This window comes from Xenopus tropicalis, chromosome 4, assembly GCF_000004195.4.
Source record: "Xenopus tropicalis strain Nigerian chromosome 4, UCB_Xtro_10.0, whole genome shotgun sequence".
NCBI lineage: Eukaryota > Metazoa > Chordata > Amphibia > Anura > Pipidae > Xenopus > Xenopus tropicalis.
This window is the reverse complement of record NC_030680.2, coordinates 32127457-32150643: the sequence shown is the minus strand read 5'-3', so window position 1 is coordinate 32150643 and position 23187 is coordinate 32127457. Positions and strand designations below refer to the sequence as shown.

The 23187-nt window shown below is 39.6% G+C and overlaps 1 protein-coding gene across 1 annotated transcript in view; it reads right to left on the bottom strand.

Annotated features, from left to right (window-relative positions):
* The window catches only part of slc22a8 (solute carrier family 22 (organic anion transporter), member 8), a 40727-nt gene that overhangs the window by 4532 nt on the left and 13008 nt on the right, over positions 1–23187 (bottom strand). Inside the window, exons 2-9 of the mRNA XM_002937508.5 lie at positions 17127–17604; positions 13635–13738; positions 12635–12789; positions 10061–10229; positions 7470–7593; positions 6869–6984; positions 5266–5480; positions 4319–4427 (exon numbers count right to left, since the gene is read on the bottom strand). Of these exons, the coding sequence (XP_002937554.2) occupies positions 4319–4427; positions 5266–5480; positions 6869–6984; positions 7470–7593; positions 10061–10229; positions 12635–12789; positions 13635–13738; positions 17127–17510 (1376 nt within the window). The 5' untranslated portion in view covers positions 17511–17604. The remainder of the gene's footprint in view (positions 1–4318; positions 4428–5265; positions 5481–6868; positions 6985–7469; positions 7594–10060; positions 10230–12634; positions 12790–13634; positions 13739–17126; positions 17605–23187) is intronic.

Genomic DNA, 23187 nt, shown 5'->3' with positions numbered 1-23187 from the left:
TAATGATGATACTGAATACAGGCAAAATAGAATTAATTGGTTTGTTCCTGCAGTCATAGATGTTAGTAACTGTTTGTTATTTTCATTTAGGTTCTCCAGAGACTCGGTTGAAGGCGTAAATAAATGATGCTGGGGAGTCTTTTTTCCCCATTCTCTGGTATACTCGATGCTAATTGCATTGTACGAGGCAGTATGCCATAGGTTTGCCCTGGTATGGAAATGTATTTAATTTTAAATGAACATCATAAAGACATAAGGGCAGAAGTGCAAACACACTGAGGGGCACAAGAGCTGCAAAAGAGAGCAGCCAGTGTATTCCCAGGGGCAGCTGCAGGTATCCAAAATAGAGTGCAATTCATACAACATGGAAGGCAGATTACATTGTGTCCATTTTTGTGTCCCTGCTTTCCACATTGTAAACAGGCTTGCCACTTTTATGCCATGTAATGCTGGCCTTCAGCAAAACTGTTAACCCCCCTATTTTCTCAGGACTCTATTTTGGCCCCTCTCCCGCGGAGAGTGCAGGATTCATAGGGACAGTCACTATTAGGGTTGCCACCCTATGTTACTGGCCAAGCTGGTAAAATACCTGCTAAGGCAGGGGCCAGCAATATAGCAGCCTGTAAATGTTTAATACCCTTAAGTTCCGCCCCTAGCCCTCCCCCTTAAGCCCCTTATCTGCCCAGAATCTAGCGGAAACTCATCCTTCTTCCTTCTTCTCTTCCCCATCCTCCTGGAGTCATCCCTGATGTCATAGCTCTGCCCCTTTTTGTCATCACCCCACTCTTTGATGTCACAGACTGCTCCCCTGTTGGCTGGTAAAAAAAAAGTGGCAACCCTAGTCACTCTTTATTGGGCTGGTGAAGGCTGTTTGGGCCTCAGTGTACTTGAAATGCCAGTGCTGAATCTCAGTCCAGACCTGTGTTTGTACAGTATATATACATCAGGTCCACTAGGCTTCACTAGGCCTCATTCTCTGGTATCCACTTCAGCTATTAAAGGGATACAAAACCTTACTGTACTGCACTGCAGTGAGGCACAGGCACAATTTTCCTAGCACTGAACATACAAGTCTGTCCTTTATCCCAACATCTGATTACACGGTCATATAATGAAGTCAATATGACATAATCATCACCGTTTGTAAAATAACAGCAAGAAGCCTGACATAGTGCTTGTAATAACCACTCCAGTTGCATTCTATAATTAAGTTTTTAGTTAGTTGAATGCTTATTGGTAAATTGTTTTCCATATGTAATTAGGGGGGTAACTAGGGGGTGCAGTGGGACAGTTTTACAGTAGGCCTTAGTATCCCTTTAAGTGGTGGCCAAATATGTGAACATTATCCTTCCCTTCTTTCATATGTGCAGGGGGTCACTCAAACCTTCACATTAAGGACTTCAATAAGCAAACCCCCCCCCCCTACAGAAATGACATCAAGGGAGGGTTTCCAGAAACTTATCCACTCACTTTACTCCAGGGACAATACTATCTTTTAGGTAGGTTGGTTCCATAGTATAGTCTTTACAGGGTGATGAGCTATACTATAATTATATAGCTATTTGTCATGTACTATTCACATGGTAAACCTATTATAAATGCTCACTTTTGTGCAATTACTGTGCCTTTAATGTTTGGAAACGATTGCATTGTACTAATGCAGGAGTGCCCCTTTCCTTGTCTTAGAATACTGGAGTGCATTGTCTTGCACCATACTTATTCAAGAGGCAAGCAATTTAGTAAGCTGTTAAGGGGATGTGGATACATTTACTCAAGTACTTAGTGGTTATCTAATATCATTTTTAGAGCTTTGTATAAAAGGCATATTAAAACAAAAGGTAATGTAAACACAGTAATGGGCCATTATTTAATTGCGCTAGAAGGAAACACATTCTGGAAAATTAACAAGAGTTTTAAATCAAGGTTTAAGAGCCCTATTTCCTTAACAGACAGTTATTTTGTGCTTCCCGCTGCAGTTAGTTGCGTACTAAAAATGTTATTTGTACAGTGCCAACAGTGTAGTCAGTGAATCCCATACAGATTAAGGCTTAAAAAGGAGGGTACATGCCAAGAGAAGGTAAAGAGTAAGTCAATATAATAAGGCTTCAGTCATGTCTAATACATGAATAAAGATGACTGGAAACCTTTCCAAACGAAATAATTCAGGAATGTAGTAAACAAAGGGCATTTTCTGTATACAATCAGTAGATTCAAAACAATGGCCTGTGTAACCATGGTATGAGTGGGGATCTCCCAGATAGCTATTGGACAGGTTTGAAATAGTGTTTGGGGAATATCACAAGGCTGTGTAAGAATTCTTCACCCAAAAGGTTTTTATAGACCCCTATTGTGGCAAAACATATGCTCTTTTGGCAACATCACTGTATGGACAGCCTTACTTTGGGGGACTGTAGCAAAAGGAGCAAAGATTCCTCCAGGTCCAGTAGCCCATCGTGTTTACTGGCCAAAAATAATGACACATCTCATTGGTTGCTGTTACTTGGAGTAGCCTACTAGGAGTAACCTATATCCTGATACAGGTATGGGACCTGTTATCCAGAATGCTTGGGACCTGGGGTATTCCGGATAAGGGATCTTTCCATAATTTTGATCTCCATAACTTAAGACTGCTAAAAATCATTTAAATATTGAATAAAGCCAATAGGCTTGTTTTGCCTCCAATAAGGATTAAGTATATCTTAGCTGGGATCAAGTACAAGGTTCTGTTTTATTATTACAGAGAAAAAGGAAATCATTTTTAAAAATTTGAATTATTTGCTTATAATAGAGTCTATGGGAGATGGCCTTTCCATAACTCTGAACTTTCTGGATAATGGGTTTCCGGATAAGGGATCCCATACCTTTACTAAATTACCACCCATGTAAGTTAGTAACATCCTTGATTTACATTTGGTTCCCACCCACAATTCTGCTGTCATTTGAGAACATGAGGCTTATTTTGAATGACTTTTATATGGTTATAGTTGCCCATCTTGCATAACCTTTAAGGCTGCCATACATAGGTTGATACCATGAACAGAATGCATTCATAGCAAACAAAGAGCAGTACACAATATGGTTACCTTTCTATCATTTTTCTCTTTTGGGCTGACAGCCAAAATGACTAACGGCTGTGATGCCTCATCTGGCGATCTGCACCATGCAGTGACAGTTTTCAGGCCTTCTCAGTAGATGAACTGAGCAGTATTCATATTATACAGATACTGATTGGGATCATTGGGCCATTATACACATACTAATTATTGTAGGAACTTTGCCAACTACAGATGTTACATTTACTGGCCTATAACTGCCAGGTAAAGATTGTAATGCTTTTGGGGATAATGGAGACTACTTTACCTTTCCTCTAATAGAATGCTACAATATCAGATAAAAAATGTTAAAAACTCTATATAAGTATATAAAAACTCTATAAGTACTTGGTGGTGTATTCCATTGGGCTGTTCACATTAATTTTGCTTAAACATTTAATTACTATACCGAAGTCCTGACAAATCATTTGAGCTGGATTATCTGTAGCATACTGCTAAAGTACAGAACTGTAACTAAAGCCCCTATATTGTATATACCCAGGGGAAACAACGATTACAGCACTTTTTCTGTAATCATTAATCAGAATTTAATTTTTTTAATGGAGCCACACTTCTTACTCATCTGTTATTGATATACTTTTTGGGTTTAGTCTTTGAAATTGAAGCAATCAATACCCCATTTTCTATTATTGTCTTCTGGATTGCTACTTTATAACACTTATGGTGCCATTTATAGGTTACAAAACACGCATTTGTCACCTCTTATATGACATTTTTAAATGGTTTTGCTTTCTTCATGACAATATCCTTATATCTGAGATAAGGGTAGTCCTTAATCCTTTTATATTTCTTTCCTAATGGAAAGAAATATAAAAGGATTACCTAAAGGTAATACATTGACAACAGTAGGATAACCCAATACTGTTGTCTGAGGGCAGCTTAAAGGTGCAGTTTACCAACAGCTGGAGAGAGGCAGGTTATAAATATTAAATTTGTTTCGAAGGGTCTTCTGAGGTTAGACCAAAAGCACATCAGAACCAAAATGTTCCTTATGGAGATCAGCATTGTAAAATGCGTAGAAATGTACTGGTGCAAGAAGGTTGATATGATATGGTTACTCTCACTCTAGGGATTTCCTTATTTGTGCAAATGCAGACTAATACAGCTTCTTCCCTGCATTTGTTATTATACCCTGTTTGGATTACAGAAAGAGAAATCATCTGAAGAGTAGCAGTAGGAATAAGCTTTAGATAAGAAAGAAGTACCTTATAACGGTTGGGTAAAGCTCTGTTGTATAGAGAAAGATACAGCTGAATGATGCAGCGAGACAACCCTTTCCAAACACTGCCAGGCTAGTTCTCACAGTCTGCAGCTCTGAAAGACATTCCAAAAGTAAATGTGTAATGGTGCAGTTACAGAGATCCGTTGGCTGGGGAGAAGATCTATATATGACTTTTTCCACACACTCAGAAGGTCAGTACTTTGTAGCACTATGCATATAGGCCAACTCTTTTACCCAGTTTCAATAACATAGTTTTATGAGCATAATTAAAATGTAGATTCCATTGTGACAGCTCTAAAAGTGAAGACTTATATGGCAAATGGCATAGTGGTCTATGCTTCTTAGCAGAACGAGCCAAGGAGAGGTGACCTACTGTATTCAGCAGATAGAGGTGGCTTTGGGTAAAGCCCTGCCCACCTGTCTTTACCTCTTTTGCATTGGAGCAGGACAAGGAGGGGTAATTGCACTCTCTACACTGGAAAAGACTAATTCACGTTTATAAAAAATATACATTTGTCTCAAAGTTCCCAGAGCAAGCTTTTTGCCACCCCTGGCAACTTCCAACATACTGCTGCCTGAAGCAAGTTTATTCTCATGGAAGAGGTGGACCTGATTCCATGGGATCTAATACCCTGATCCTCCAAGTTGCGAGAAGTAGTAAGGTTAGGATGAAACAAACAACCCCCCTTAGGCTAAACAGAATTAGGTAAATGTCCCTAGGAACTATGAATAGTATATTAATGGCATAATCTACTGTATATATTAAAGCTGGAGAAGATGAAATAGTTTGCATTTATAGCCTATGTCACCTCTCAGATGGATTCCACCTGTATCAGCAGTACCAAGTTGTTTTCTTAAAGGTGAATGGAAGGCACCATGGAAGGTAGCGGTGCACAACAGTAGACCGTCAGTTATTGATGACTTACTCACCATTTGGAACAAAGATGTTGGCTATGATAGCAATCCCTCCAAGAATCAGTGACATAAACTGTGTGAATTTCCGACCCACATAAATCATGGCTGTGGCAGAAACCAATTTGGCTGGGAAGTCCACGGCTCCAAAGATGACTTGGATTAGGTAGATACTGACATTAAACTTTTGCAAGTCCATGGCAAGTCCATAATAGGCAAAACTGGTTGAGAACCTGGAAAATCCAAGGAGGTTAAGTGCATCTTTTTGCCAGTTACTGAACAGAGAAAAATAGCATGTTAAAGAATATGCTATCCATTCTGGCATGGCTTGATTTTTGTTGTGTTTGGGTGGCCATGCACAGGCAAATATAGGTTGTTGATTTGGGTATACATATGCCCATGTATGGGGCCCACCGACCACCCAACTAATATCTGGCTGAAAATTGGTCAGGTGTCAATCAGCCAGGTTTGATTTTCCCATTGGATTGAGGACTGTGTCGGCTCAGTCATGTGGTCCTTGCTGGTACAAATGTCACTGTGATCCATTTGTTTGGCCCTAGTCCAATACTGCCCACCGTAGGTGTAGTATGGCCAGCTGCATTGTTTAAGCCTGTATGACTGCACAATTTACATTATATAAAGAATTGGAAATAAAGGGAAACTACACTAAATGTATAAAGGCATTTAAATTCTACAGATATAGATATATCTAATATCCAGCATTCTTGAGAATTGGGGTTTTCCAGTTAAGGTTTTCTTCTGGATCACCATACCATAGCACTAACTACACTATAGACAAAAGCTCACCCACAGGGTTTCAAAGCACTAAGCTGCTCAGATCCCGAACTGATGCATTTTGAAAAAATCATGTTTTCCCATGACAGTATTCCTTTAAGGCTCCCTGCTGCCTTTGTACATGTCTGCACTGACAGGAGTAGAACACGCTGGTCACTACACACAAGGGACAGTTTTGACCAGAAAATATACACTTGAATGCTTTTGCAGTGCACCAAGTGTGCATTTCACTCCTTTGGGAAAAAAATGCCTAACTAGCCTAAAGCCTGGTGAGATTATAAAAGGTAAAGGGTACCATAGCCATATGCATTTGTTTGTTTTCTTATCCCCTTATCCCCTCTTATCCTCTTTTCTTGTTTGAAAACAAATCACCTTTTGTGATAATAGCTGCCATCCAGCTGGTATTTTACCTGCCTAGCCAGTGAAACACCTGCCACGGCCAGGGCTGGCAATAAAGTTACTGGTGAATTTGTAAAACCCTTAAAATAAGTCTGCCCTCAATCTACCCCAATCCACCCCAAACTTGCCTTTTTTTCTTGCCGAATGTCTCCATAACCTGCCTTTTGGCCATTGTGTGCCATAGCCCTGCTCCTTTTACATCTCTACCCCACCCCTTTACATAACAGTTTGTCCTCTTTTGTTTCCATCCCCCCACCAGCGATAAAAGTTATTTAGAAAGGTGACAATTATAGGGGTGATTAGTGGGTGGTTTGACTTTCCTGTCTTTTTGAAATCCCCCAAATCACACTCCGTACCTTGAGTGGATCTTTGTTTCCCAGTGAATATAACGGCATAACATAAGGGGATAGGTGGCCCCCTGACTTACCACACAAGGCTCAGAGCACAAGAAATTCTCCGTATGGTGTTGGTTCGAACCAAATCTATAACCGAGTAGCTGGATTTTGCACTTGCTAATTCTTTTATCATTTCTGATTTTAGTGACTGCAGCAGAAAGAATAGAAGTGTCAGGGAGAGATTTGTTATAGATCACATCCATTACTAGGATTTATGGCCAATATCGGGACAGAAGTTCACCTCTGAGTTAAGTTTTATTTTAGTATGATATCTGGCCTCATATATATACGGTATATATATTGGGTATCCCGCTTAGATACAGTTCTCTCCTGACAGGTTTGCTAATGCCCGCATATGGTTACTATCATTGGCCCTCTGGCACTATGAATATGACTGGCAGAGGCTCAAGACTTTTCAACTGACACTGAGGGTATTACACACCCACTATCATTGGTACCTTTGCCACATAGCATCTCAGAAACCATTGGTGGCATTTGGTGTCTTGCAATCTTTTTTTCATTGATTTTAATCATGAAACATTACCTATAGATCAGTCACTTGACAACCTGACTATAAAGTACATGGGCCACACAACAAAACTCCAAATTGTGCTTTTCATACAGACCCCATACCTCCAGCGTGATCTTCTCCCCTTCTTCTTTCTTTCCATTAAGGTTGGCTACTTTCCTTATCTCTTTAACGGCTTTTTCAGGTTTACCAGACAGAACAAGCCAGCGAGCAGATTCGGGAAACCACCTGAGGCAGGGGTAAGATATACAGTATGTTTAGGTGTATTTACTAGCACCACTGCAGAACCTTTTGGGCAATAACCAGACAATCCTTACTCCCTAATGTAATAAATGGCACTAAGTTTGCCTGGGGGCAGTAACCCATAGCAACCAATAAGACACTTACTTTTAAACAGGTGACCAGTAAATGCTACCTGCTGATTGGTTGCTATGGGTTACTGCTCCTGGGCTTTTTATTACCTTACCACTATGGTCTCTGTCTTCATATAGACCAACTCCATGGTTTCCAAATGTCCTTGGATTTTGCAGCCTTTTTCACCCAAAGTTTAATTCTGGTATGTTATATAAATGAAGGGGGGAGGAGCTGGGTGTTGTTAGGAGGGGCCTGGTGTCATGTAATTGCTGCTGAAAGCTCTTGAATCAGAAGCAGCAGTGCAAAAAAAGGGTCAAGCAAATCTGAGTTTGAAAAAAGGCCATCAAAAATGTTCATCAAAATCAACCTTTCTTTTATGTTCAGATGTTTTCATTAATTTTCAAAATAAACAGCAATTCATCCAGAGTAACAAAGGCCATATCATGAATATCTTAACATACTATTCTGATTAAATTGCAGACTGTATGATAGAATAACTAGAGATGGGCTATGTATTATTATAAGTATAACCAAACTATATCAGTAGCAGTTAAGTAATTTGCAATTGACAAAAAACTCAGTTTGTTCATTTTCATTCTCTCTGTTCAGGAGATAAAAAAAGATACACAGATATTTTAACTGGGGCAATATGTAATTTAAAGAGGAAACTTTATCTTTAATCCAGGTGGCAGCTATGACTAAATGATAATTTTCATAAACTCTAGGAACTTTTTGAATATAATCCTTATTTCCTATTTGGAGATTATTTCCAATATCTAAAATTGAACAACTTTTTGTACCTTTTAGATAAAAGGCTCCTTATTTTCTGTATCCTTAATGCCAGATTGTGGGGCTTATTTATCATACAATGTAAAATGATTAAAGCCGAGAAACTTCCTTGAAAATTCGCAATAGAAAAATTTGACGCTCGGAAACTTTTTTGTTGCGCGCCAAATCGGGTGCGGTTGCGTCAGAAAAAGGTGCGGTCCTATCAAAATTGGGCGAGGTCGCGTCAAAAAAAGTTTGGGCGACCAAAAAAAATAGACGCGGGCTACAGAAAATAGCCGAGTGCAACAACAAAACACGCGATACAGTAAATGCGTTTCGCAAATTTTCTTGCCATTTCGCGAATTTTATGGTGAAACGGGACAGATTCGCTCATCACTAATCCTAAAAGATATACAGGTATCGGACCCCTTATCCGGAAACCCATTATCCAGAAAGCTCCGAATTACGGAAAGCCTGTCTCCCATAGACTCCATAATAATCAAATAATTAGGATTTTTAAAATTGAATTCCTTTTTCTCTGTAATAATAAAACAGTACCTGTACTTGATCCCAACTAAGATATAATTACCCCTTATTGGGGGCAGAACAGCCCTATTGGGTTTATTTAATGGTTAAATGATTCCCTTTTCTCTGTAATAATAAAACAGTACCTGTACTTGATCCCAACTAAGATATAATTAATCCTTATTGGATGCAAAACAATCCTATTGGATATAATTAATGTTTTATTGGTTTTTTAGTAGACTTAGGGGCACATTTACTAACCCACGAACGGGCTGAATGCGTCCGATTGCGTTTTTTTCGTAATGATCGGTAATTTTGAGATTTTTTCGGCGTCTTTACGATTTTTGCGTAAAAACGCGAGTTTTCGGCATCCTTATGATTTTTGCGTAAAAACGCGAGTTTTTCGTAGCCATTACGAAAGTTGCGCAAAGTCGCGATTTTTTCGTAGCGTTAACACTCGCGCGCAAAGTCGCGCCTTTTTCGTAGCGTTAAAACTTAAAAGGCGCGACGTTTCGCGCAAGTTTTAACGCTACGAAAAAATCGCGACTTTGCGCAACTTTCGTAATGGCTACGAAAAACTCGCGTTTTTACGCAAAAATCGTAAAGACGCCGAAAAACTCGCGTTTTTACGCAAAAATCATAAAGACGCCAAAAAAATCGCAAAAAATACGAAAAAGTCGCAAAATGTTCGTTTCCAATCGGAATTTTTCCAATTCGGATTCGAAATTGTGTCTTAGTAAATCAGCCCCCTAAGGTATGAAGATCCAAATTACAGAAAGACCCCTTATCCGGAATACCCTTGGTCCCGAGTATTCTGGATAACGGGTCCTATACCTGTATAGGCTATTTCCCTGACTTATAGAATAGTACAGAGCTTGAAGCAATCATTAAGACCTTTCCTTCTATCATTCTTATTGTTCTACACAGAAAAACATTGACTGGAGGCTGTTGCCTCACTGATTGTCTCTTGCCTCCATTTTAGTAAATGACTACACAATATAGCAACAGTAATTAGCAATAAATCAGACCAAGAGTATCTGATACTTACCAAGCATACAAGAAGTAGATAAAAAACGGTAAGGACACACAAAGCTGAAGCCAGCGCCAGTCTCGCATACCATATGCCAGCCCAGCCAATAGAAGCTGCCCAGCCGTGTAAGAAAATCCTGCAAGGGTCCCAGTAACAGTGCGAACCCTGGTTGGAACCCATTCCACAACTGGAAGAAAACAGCAAATTTTAAAGGGGATGTTCAACTTTAGAAAATATTCTGAATTTGAAAATCAGAAAAAAACATTTTTGTAATTCACCTTTGTTATTTAAAATGTTTAGTTTTGAAGCTACAGACCAGGCTCAGCACTGCTAAAACTCTTCACCCTCTGCTCTCTGTATAAAAGGGATCGCCGACACCAACTGGCATTCTGCCCAAACAGGAAGTAGAGGCTGAACTGGTTATTGCACATGTCTTTCCTCTCCTGCTTTGTTTGCATTTCATTGATCCAAAAGCCAATGGTATCAAAACATAGAAATAAAGTAGGAGAGGGAAAGCATGCGTAGAACCAGTTCAGTGTTAGTTTTTTTTAATTTGATTGCCGACCAAGTCCTGGTCTGGGAAATCCCCTACAGAGAGAGCAGATTGGTGAGAGTTTTAGCAGCCCTGGTCCTGGTCTGTAACTTCAAAACTAAACATTATAAATAATAAGGATTATTCAAAAAATGTTTATTCTGACAGGGCTGTTTAAATTAGGACTATTGTCAGAAGGTGAACATCCCCTTTAAAGGGAACCTGTCACCCACACATAAAAAGCTGTATAATAAAACTCCTTTGAAGATTAAACATGAAACCCAAATTCTATTTTTAATTAAATCATCTATACCTGTTATAAATGTATTTAAAAATCTGAGCTGTCAATCATAAATTGTCTGCCCCGCCTCTATGCCTACGGCTTAGAGGCGGGGCTGGCAATATGTGATTGACAGCTCAGATTTTTAATAAAAATTACTTTAACTTTCCATTCAGCACTTCCTATACATCACCTACATGGCAAATGCATAAGATTTTGGGGTGATACAAAGCTTTGCCTTAATAACAGTGCCCACAAAATGGCGTCAGCCTGCTGGCTGTGACTACTAATTCCAAGACTGAAGGGAAAATAAATTCAATAATTGAAATAGTGTAAGTAAAGTTTATTTTGCTCTACTAACCTGATTCAAAAGGATTTGGAATTATTTCTTAGGGTGACAGGTCCCCTTTAATATGGGATTATCAGTTTTCCACATATATATATCAGTAACGGAATGAATTGAAAAAAAAACCCACAACCTATAACATATAAATTACACACAGTGATAGAATTATTTGCAATGTGCATAGTTTTTCCATTTATGCCTTTTATTACCTTCTCCTAATAGGTTTTACTCACAGACACCGCATAATGCTTTAAAAGAAGGGGAATGGGGCGAAAGCAAAAAAAAAATGCAGAGGTTGACGTATATGGGTGGGTAGAGGGGACTGGGAATAAGAAACTCCTAGTGATTGGGGCGTGGGTACTTGGGTACAACAAGTCATCATTAATTTCTCACAAGGTTCATTAACCTCTATTTGCACTTCTGTCAGCAACTCACAACCAAGTAACGCCATGCCTTGCATTTAATATAAGCCATTTCCTGCATCCATTTTCACCTATTGCAAGAACTTCATACTTTAGCACAGCAGAGCTATGCAGTGCCTTATGTCTTTCTTCCCATGACATTTAGTTCAGGGAAAGTTTGGGGAACAATATGAGAGCCAAGCGTGGAGTAGGGAGGGGAAGTTCTGGAGGACATAACTTTACATTATTGGTCAATATTTACCAAAGAGCAGAGAATGTAGGGACACTGCGTATTTTTCACTTTCTTGTGTGTCAGCAAAACTAATAGGGCATACAAATTACTTAATGGGGAACTCCACCCAAACATAACTTGAACTTTTCACAATATACATCTCTCATCTTTTCAAGCAACTTATATACTTGCAATATACATCAGTCAAAAATTATGCAGCCTTTTTGTGATTTTTAATGTAATAATATGGTTTGGAACCAGGGCTGGAACTAGGGGTAGGCAGAAGAGGCAGCTGCCTAGGGCGCAATGATTGGGGGGCGCCAGGCAGGTACCTCTCCTGCCTACCCCTAGTGCTACTTTGTCATTGTCTCCGCCGCTTGTCATTAGCGGTGGAGGCAATGACCGATCTAATCGCAACGCCCCCCCCCCGCACCTCCTCCTGTGCTTTGGCGCGCATGCGCCGTTCGGGGGGCGGGGAGGTGAGCGGAGTTGGCCGACCGGGTTGCCTAGGGCGCCTGGTCGGCTTGGCCCACCCCTGTTTGGAACTGATCTAAGTATTTCAGGGCCAGAGATGCTCATGCACCACCCTTTTTATTATGGAAGATCCCACCATAACTACCATTACAAGATGAAAGCCTCTGAACTAAGCATTTCTAATTGTAGCAATATTTGCAGATGATTGCTGAGTCAGTAATGTTTATAGTTATGGCAGACTTGATAGAAGTGACAAGCAATGTATAATGCACATACAGCGTAATCATGACCAGAGGCTGCAAGTGTAACATAACAGCTCCCACATACTTAATGCAGTTGTGTTCAGACCGATTCCAGACAGTGCCATTCCAGTGAGGAAACGAAAAATGCAGTAAGAGAGGTAATTTGGAGAGAATGCAGCACATACTCCACTAACAGCCAGTTGAAAGTAAGACCATATTAGCAGTGCCCTTCTGCCATACCTACAAAAATAACACAATGCATAAACACATGCAGGGCCGCCACCAGAAATATTGGGGCCCTGCACAAGTTATTTATATGGGGCCCCATAAACACAAGCCCACAATACCAAAATATTGACCATGCCCCTTGTGTGTGCAATTAAAACAGCTGATATTACTCTTTAATAAGCAGTTCATATAAAATATTCAATTGATTAATGTGCTAATAAATCGGTTTATTGGGGGTCAGTGGGGTTTAAGTTTAACCCTTTCCCACCTACCTGCCCCTGCTCTGCGCTGTCATTGCTTGATATTGAAGTTATTTATGTTTTTGCATTAGTTATGTAAGCTGTGTAAGTATAGGGGCCCAATAACTAGTCACTAGTAGTTAATATAAGCAGTTGATATTAATAGTTAAAATGAATAATAATATATATTATATAATAATAACATAATAATAATAAGTCAGCCAGTTCATTGGGGGCAGTGGAATTAACCTTAAATTTTTAATTGATTGGTTGTTGATGGAATTTGTCCCTACAAAGCTTCTCTGTATTGTCTTTTGCTTAATACGTAAGTTACTTAAGTTCTATTCAAGTTACGTAGCTTTCTCAGCGTTTTTTGTGGAAGTTACGTAAATTGTGTAAGTTTTGGCGTAACTTTATGCAGAACTTACTTAAATAGCGAAACTTTGCAAAGATTTTACAGTTGTACCCCCTCTACCCCCCTGATGGCGGCCCTGACACATGCCACACCATTAGGAAAGAGGGGGTTGCTGCAGAAAGGAAAAGGGGGTGACAGACTAAAGTAGTATATGTCAAGCTATGAGGGAGGTCAGAGTTTACCCACCTGTCCATGTTACTCACCTGTCTGAAAGGCCTCCTAGGATAATGGCGCCTACCAGCACTCCTCCCATATAAATGGACTGGGCCAATTGTCTTCTAGTTTTGCGTCCGCATACCAAATCCCACTACAAAGGCAATTACTGATAATGTAATTCTACCGCTCAGTTAATAGAGATATACAGAACCCTAAAGGTTCAGCCTCTATTATCAAACAATTTTACTACAATTTTACTTCTTCGGTGCTTTATAAACAGTGTCACCCAGTTGGCATTTCTGAAATATCTGTATTTCTTTTAAAAAAATCTTATATTTTCTACTTACTTGTCCAGACGTACTGACCTTAATCATTAATACATATTATAAAGTTGAAAACAATCTCTCTGAAGTAGAATTGGTGGGCAGGTGACTTTACAACAGATTCAAAATATCTCCATTGAGAGAGCTGATGCACTTAAATCCAATGCAGGGAGTTGGCATTAGACAGTGTGATAAAGCATAGCCGTTTAAAGGAGTGATATTCTAAGCACTTTTGCCATTTACATTCATTATTTACTTTTTTTTTTTAATTCCAAGATATTAAGAGTTAAAAGTACTGTTATGAATGCATGCTGTTACAACATCGCCACCTGCTGGTCACTTGCTGAATATGACATAGGTGAGAAGATGTTGAGGGAGTTGTAAGGAGAAAGAAGGTTGATCTGATGTTCTTCTGGTTTGGAAAAACATTAGAAACGTCAGATAATTTTTCTCACATCTTTCCTAACCAGAGGAACATCAGATCAACCCACTTTCTTTCCCTAGACTCACTCTATGTCAGTAATCACCGGGATAGTTCCTCCCCTCTGCTCCTATCAGAAGGCCCCTCCCCAAATCTTTAAAAGACCAACCACACTCACCTAATGATGACTTATTTGTCCTTCTGCTTCTACTTTTGCTCTCATTGGAAGCAAAATTTCTTTTTAACCTTGGGAAAGCATTAGGCCTGCCCATAAGGCATCCTAAGGACAGGGGTTTCTGTTTTTTGTTCCGCAGCACATGATCTCATATCTTGAAGTCTTCTGTGTTTCAGCTCCTGGATCAGGTAGGGCACTGGTGAACATATTTTGGTATTCAATGTCTGCCTGTGTTTGAGTTGCCTTCCTGTATTGCTGTCAGAGTGCTTTTCCCCCCCATTTGTGTGCCCTCCCTGTCTGCCCAAAATGTGGCCCCTACACCCACTTATTTATTCTTACAGATGGGCAAGGGAGGGGGCAGTTAGTTCAGATATTTTTTCAAACGTCTTTCCTAACCAGACGAACATCAGATCAACCCACTTTCTTTCTCCTGACAACTCCCTCGACAACATCCTTGACTACAGCATGACCAGAAGGTGACCAGCAGGTGGCGCTGTTGTAACAAAATGCATTCATATTAACAGTACTTTTAACCCTTAATATCATGTAATTAAAAAAAAACAATGAATGTAAATTGCAAAAGTGCTTAGAATAGCATTCTCGTTGATTTTACATCAACAAAGGATTGCACTGCAAAATACTGAACACTCAATTGCTGTATATTTAGAGCTGAATGGCTCAAGCAGAGATACTTTTCAATCTGCAATAACTAATTCAAAGTCCTGACCTTACTGCAGCTGAAATACTTTTGAAAAGTCATGAAATGAGGATTTTACGTTGGCATACAGTTCCGAAATATCAATAAGTTTAAGCCATTCTGTAATAAGGGATTGGAAAAAAGCTCTTAGCTGAAGTGCAGGGTGGATCAACAAGTGCAACTAAAGCTTCACTGAAGTTAATGCTGCGGATGGAAGTGTTGCTAAATCCCAAACTTTATATACTGTATTCCAAGAAGAAAAATATATTGTATGAAAGAACCACTGCAGAGTAATGGACTATTTAAAAATACATATGGAGTGGTTATTTTATGGCTTCAGAATGTGATCAGTTATACGTATGCATTCTATTTAGCTGTAACAGAGGATGAGTTAATGCAGTGTCTATGACATCTAATTCCCTGATGAGAACAGCATTAACGCATAACAATGCCATAGGGATATGGGATTCATTCATTTAGAAAATAAGTTCAGTTCTTCAAGCAGATGCTTTTACATATCCCTTACTAAATTGCTGTATGCAAGGCAGTTGTTATATAAAGAATATATGAAAGAAAATCAATTACAGGTATGGGATTTGTTATCTGGAAACCTTTTATCCAGAAAGTTCCACATTACAGGAAGGCCATCTCCCATAGACTCCAATATAATCAAATAATGAAACTTTTAAAAGATTATTTTTCTCTGTAATAATAAAAAAAGTGCCTTATGCTTAATTTCAACTAAATATAAGTTACCCTCACTGGAGGCTAAACAATACTATTGTGTTTAATTCATGTTTATACAATTTTTTAGTAGAGTTAAGGTATGAAGATCCAAAACCCCAGGTCCCATGCATTCTAGATAACTTGTACAGGTATGGGACCTGTTATCCAGAATGCTTGGGACCCGGAGGATTCCGGATAAGGGATCTTTCCATAATTTGGATCTCCATAACTTAAGTCTGCTAAAAATCATTTAAATATTGAATAAACCCAATAGGATTGTTTTGCCTCCAATAGGGATTAATTATATCTTAGTTGGGATCAAGTACAAGGTTCTGTTTTATAATTACAGAGAAAAAGGAAATCATTTTTAAAAATTAGAATTATTTGCTTATAATGGAGTCTATGGGAAATGGCCTTTCCGTAATTCGGAACTTTCTGGATAACGGGTTTCCGGATAAGGGATCCCATACCTGTATTACTTTTACATGTGTATAATTTCTGCCTTATCTGACAGCACTTATAGATGTGTTCTAAAGGGGTGCTCATCCTATGCAGCAAGACAAGCTGCTATCTGTCACAAGGCCACTAACCTCTCTGGCAGAACTCGATGGCTAGTAAAGGCTAAAGAGGTGGCCTTTGAAGAAGAATTTAGACTTTGGTTTAAACTACTGATTGTAGAATGGTATATGACCATTAAAGAAGAAAGTGGGAGGGAAGATGAAGTGTGAAAGAGAGTTCAGCAAATGGTGTAATACTGGGATGAGAATAGTCTGTTAATGGGAAATTTGGTTGAAAGGTGGCACAGGGGAAGGTTAGCTGGCCAATGTATGAAAGCTAAGTCTATTTTGGACTTGCTGTGTCGTAGGGAATAGTCATTTAAGGAGAAAACATTAGTTGGAAGGTTCTGTTGGCCTGTATAAAAGAGGAGGCACTTGGATGAAATATGATGTTATTCTAAGAGACCCATCTTAATGTTCTGGTGATGTACTAGATCAGGTATCTGCTGCTGGAGCATATTCTGGTGCAGCGGGATACATAACTATGAATGTCATAACAATCTTCCATAAATGATAAGATTAAATGCTGCCAATAGTTTCCCTTTAATATGTTTATCCATTCACAATTATTCTGGAAAATGAATCACAATGAAAATCTTCTAGAATCTTCTGTATAGCCTTCTGTCATTATTCCACTTACCTCGGTAATAATGGTTGAACTGAATTCATCTTTGCTATATTCCCACCCTATTGTGCAGGGTCTTGTTGCTAATTCTGAGCTATTGTTCCAAGTGCTGTTGGAGCCAACCATCCTCCACTGAATTTCAACATACTCCAGGCATCTATCAGGCTGCCCGTTGGCATCCAGTGGAGCTGACAATCTCTCATATCCCGTTTCGTCAGTACTGTTGCTTTGGTACCCTGTGTCGTTAGCTTTGCATTTGTGGTCTGGTATAGCAGCACTGAAGTTCTGTAGAAGGTTATGGCTGGCCATCAGTAGTATAGGAAAGCACAAAAGGACAACCTGGGTTATCTGAAACCTCCCCATACCACCAGTTCTCTCCAGAAGCTCAGCAAAAGACATTTTTGACAAATATTATAAACTCTTTGACTTGTCAGAGAAGCTGCAGGTTTGTGTCTTTCTTAGTCCAGAATAGAAAGGAAAACTTTGTATGTCCCTGTAGCAAATAACAAGACAAGTTTGTTCAATAATGATGAAAAAAACTTCAAGTAAAACCATACAAAGGAATATTTTCTACTTTTTTACTAAAGGGGGAGATGTAACCCCTGAATCTATATATCTTTCTGTGTATCTGTGTATCTAATGTGGAACATTGGGTTTTGGAGTAGCAACAATTTAAACAGAGAAGCTGGTATGTAGTAGAGCTGGTCATAGCTTTATATACATACATACATACATATATACATTCCATTAGTTTAAATATAAGTAAAGGGGCTGTTCACCTTCAAGTTGACATCAAGTATGATATAAAGAGAGAGAAAATTTGCAACCGGTCTTTATTTGTTATATGTGGTTTTAATTCTTACTCTTATTATTGCATTTTTTCTATACCTATCTGGATGCTAGGGTCTAAATACCCTAGCAACCAGGCAGTGGTTTGAATGAGAGACCGAAATATGAATAGGTCAGGGCCTGAATTTAAAAGATAAGTAATAAAAGTAACAATCAGTATAGTTTTTTTGTCTGTTTTTTTTTTTTTTGTTTTAAAGAATGAGAATAAGGCAAATAACTCAAAATCTATAATATAAAAAAAAATTAAGGCCAGTTGAAAAGAAGCTAAGAGATTAGCCATTCCATAACATACTAAAAGTTAACTTAAAGGTGGACTACCCCTTTAACTGATGCCATAAAAGCAGTGATCCCCAACCAGTGGCTCGTGAGCAACATGGCGCGCACCACTCCCCTTTGATGTTGCTCTCAGGGGCCTCAAAGTTGATGCCCATTTTTACATTTCTGGCTTTGGAGTCACAGAGACACAGTTTTACTCCAAGCAGAGCCTCCTGCAGGCCAGCAGTCCACATGGGGCTTCCAAATAGCCAATCACAGCCCTTATTTGGCATCCCCAGAGAACTTCTTTCACGCTTGTGTGGCTCACCAACACTATTTAAAGGGGACATATACCATAAATTTTTACAATGCACAAAACCATGTAAAATAATGTAAAATAGAAGGAAGTGCTTTTATTTTAATACCTTTGGGTTCAGATATGTCCATAACTTTGGCAAGTAATTCAGTTTAGGACTATTCAGTATGTGGCTAGGGAGCCACCAGCCCCATCTGCTTCAGTAACAGAGCAGAAACCACTTAAGGTCCCCATACAGGGGCCAATTCTAGCTGCCGATACCGGTCCCTTAGACTGATTCGGCAGCTAATCGGCCCGTGTATGGGCACTACCGACGGGCCTGCCCAACTGATATCTGGCCTGAAATCGGGCAGATCTTGATCGGGCAGGTTAAAAAATCTAGTCAGATCAGGGACCATATCGGCTCGTTGATGCGGCCCCCAGACCGACTTTGCCTATACAAGCCGTAATAATTCGATCGTTTGGCCCAAGGGTCAAACGATCTAATTAGCCTGGATTCTCCCGATATCGGGATATCGGGAGAAGATCCGCTCGCTTGGCAATATCGCCAAGTAATCCGATCTGAAGGTGTATGGGGACCTTTAGAGTGGGGTGAATATGCATAGGGTGGGTGGTGCTGTTTGTAATATCCCACCCTGCATTCCCTCCACAGACTGTATTAGCCTGCTCTGCTGATTCCCCTGATCCAGTGAAAGGGGTTGCAAAGAAAACAAAGACAGCTGGGGCCTGATTCACTAAAGTGCGATAAAAATTATCGCACGCTTTTTTGCGTTAAAAAACGCAAAATAATTTGCGCGTGCTTCACCATAGTATTATCGCGTGTGAAAGATCGCCATTTTCGCATGGGTTATTTCTCGCACTAGTTTTACCGTATGCGTTAATTTCCGCGCTGAAAAGAATACGATCGCATGATTCACTATAACTTTTGTGCGCTAAATATCGCATTCGGCTATGCGAATATTAACACCTACTACAGGCAGGCGAAAAATTATATAAAAGTACAGTAAATGATTTTTTGCAATAAAATATGGACTTACAGTGTTATTTATTCAAGTCTGTGTTTCCCCTAGAGTGACGCAGCCGCCAGTTTGCAGCGAAATGTTCATTTTTAATACAGTAATTTTCCGCAAGTATTGGCGTGTATGGCTAACATGGCGTGCGTTCATTTGCGCGACTATTTATATTTGGCTACAAGTGATGAAATGTTTCGCCAGGCATGGATTCGCAGCGAATTTTTGGACGTGCGTTGAATTTTTTTGCGGCGGATTTTTTCATGCGTTTCGCAAAACAATCCGCCAATGGCAAAACGCATGAAAAAATTCACCACGCAAAAATTCACCGCACATCCAAAAATTTATACAAGCGTCAAAAAATAATAGTCACAGCAACAATTTTTTTGCCCGCACAACATTTTTGCCGTTTCGTGGATCTTTCGAAAGATTTGCTAATTTTTCACTAAAGAAACCAGAACACATTTGCTCATCACTAGTGGCTACTATTTAAAAGCATCTACTATTTATATGTGGCTAATATTTATATACACCATTTATATGCGGCAACAATTTTTATACACTATTTCTAAGCTACCATTCATATGCGGTGACTATTCGCGGGCGTAATTTAGCACATGTACCAGCAAATACCGCTGGTATTCGTGAGTTAAATAACGCATGCAATATCGCGCGTAAAAAAGCGCGAGTATGCTTATAGTGAATCGTGCGAAAAATCGGCAAAATTAAGCCGCGGTAAAAATTTTAGCGCACAATAAAAATAGCGCACGTTTTATTGCCCTTTAGTGAATCAGGCCCCTGGTATTCTAGAATTGGACAGCATTAAATAATAATGCGCACTGTTTGTATATCTTTTATAATTTAATAATAGATACAGGCAGTTGCATAGTGTGTGACAATGTTTTATGGACTATAGATTGTTATGTCCACTTGGGCATGTTCGTTTGTGAATGATGCATATGTGCTCTGGAACATACCATTGCACTATAAACAAAGGAAAATGTTACTGTTACATTTTACAAGCAAACTTATACAGCCAGGGAACAGAGAGACAAAGAGAGAGGAAACTTGGAGAGGGTTTCCCTGCTACTGTTGAGTTGAGCCTGTCAATCAGTGCTGTGACCACTTCCTGGGTAGACTGAAGAGACACTCCCACTTTTCATTTCACTCTGGCTTCTGACCTGAGAGGTTGTCTCTGCAGCTCTCATTTAATGACAGTTTTAGGAGGTAAAATGGGAGATAAAATAGGCGACAGTGTAACATTAACAATAAAATATTCTAAATGTTTCAGGCACAAATGCAAATGCAAGTTTTATGATAGTTCCCCTTCATTTTTTAATATGTCATAAAGGGTTGGTGTGTGGTTTCCTATTGACAAAGAAAGCATCAATGAGCCTGGGGGTTGCTAAGAGAATGTTAATGCAAATATAATGAATATTTAGAACAGCCATCTGACACCATATGCTATAAAATGTAAATACTAGCCTGCATCGGTGCCTAGGAATAGCTATACCCAACTGTATTTCTAACAATGTCAAAATATAAGACCATTTGATAAAGCTAAATGTAGACACTGAACATGGCTGGATGAAACCCATTATAAATGCTAAAATAACAACCAGGATTAGAGGAAAATTCTGCTATAAATACACAGTGGAGTTAGAGGTGTTAGCAACGGAACGAGACAGAGAAGCATAAAATATATTGGATACGCAGAAAGATTACCTTAGAGGGTCATACCACTGCCCAGTTATGGACTATAAAAACAGTTATTGTTTTGCCTGACTTATCTTGGGGGGTAGAAGCAGCACCCAGGAGGTTTATTCTTTTGGAAGGTTATTGCCGTTTTTATAACAGTGAAATGACCAGGGTGCACTGTGCGAGTCTGTGGAAAGGTTTTTCATTTCTGCTGCTAAGTGTATAATACTCTTCATTCAAATAAGCAGATATAATAAGGCTCTGTGCAGCAGAACGCATTGCTGAACGATTTGGAGAAATACAGGGAAATATAAACCCTAAATACTAATACTGCCCATGAGATACTATAAACATGCCCAGGGTCGAAACACGGTGGGCCCTGCTGACCCAGACCCAATCCCCGCTGTCCTCCCTCCCCTTATTGTGGCAAAAGTAAGTATAAGGTGCGCTTGGGTGGGGGGGGGAGGGCCTGTATTTAAAGGAACAGTAACACCAAAAAATAAACCTGTATCAAAGTAAGTAATATATTATATAGTATTGCCCTTCACTTGTAAAAGTTTTAGAAACCCTACTGTATATAAACCAAGCTGCTGTGTAGCCATGGGGGAAGCTAATAAAATTGACAAAAGGAGAAAAGACACAGGTTACATAGCATATAACAGATTCTCTGTGTAGATTCTAATTGTATTACAAAGAGCGTATCTGTTATCTGCTATGTACCCTGTGCCTTGTCTCCTTTTTCCCAGCTTGAATGGCTGCCCCCGTGGCTACACAGCAGCTTATTTGTAAAAAACTGTTTCTGTAGCAAACACACAACTTTACTGTTTCTTTAATGTAAGAAACTCAACCATTCCATGTCATTAATGAATTGCAAACTGACAATAGACAATAGTTTAATTCATAGATTGGAAAATGAATAGGACAGGGCCTGAATAAAAAGATTAAATAACATAAAATTCAAATCTACCCTCAGACTGAATCTGATTTCTTCTCAGGTGCCAACCCAGTAGGTTGTTAAAGGGATTCTGTCATGATTTTTATGATGTCATTTATATTTCTAAATTACACAGTTTACATAGCAAATAATTCACTCTGCCATTTAAAATTTTATTCTTGAACCAACAAATGTGTTTCTTAGTTGTAATATTGGTGTGTAGGCGCCATGTCAGTGCATTGTGCCTGAGTCTGAGCTTTCAGAAGGAGCCAGCGCTACACATCAGAACTGCTTTCAGGTAACCTATTGTTTCTCCTGCACCCATGTAACTGGAGGAGTCCCAAGCCGGACGTGGATTTCTTACTATTGAGTGCTATTCATGCTGATACCTACTGGGAGCTGCTATCTTGCTCCCTTCCCATTGTTCTACTGATCGGCTGCTGGGAGGGGGGGGAGGTGAATAATAAGTCAGAATAATAAGTCAAAAGTCTCAACAAATAGAAAAGGGAAACCAGTTGTGTGTCAGAATATCATCAAAAACAACATCATACAAAAAAAGTTAAATTAAAATGTTACAAATGTTATATTTGTTTTCTAGCTCTAGTGAACAGACCCTTTCTGACTGATTCAGTAGTGAGTACAGCTTGGTCTCTGACCCCAAACAGTATCGGACTGGGGTTCAGGGCCAACCGGGGCTCCCGCCCCTGGGGACCTGCAGGTGCCCCCACTGGCCACGTCCCCTAAACCCCCCCCCAGGGGCCCCCTTAACCCCGACGTCCTTCCCGAGCACGCATAAATTTAACGCGTCAGGGGAGGAACAGTCGGGCAGGGGGTGTCCCGGCGGCCCCTGTCCGACCCTGCACTGAGTAGAGGCTTTTGGCCTAAACTCTAAGGTGCACTGAACACCAAATTGTTGGCTGCCAGAGTTAATGATGTGCAGAAACCATCATCATTAGCAACAGTTCAGTAATAATTGCACTTAGTTTTAACTGAATCTCACTTCACTCATACTGA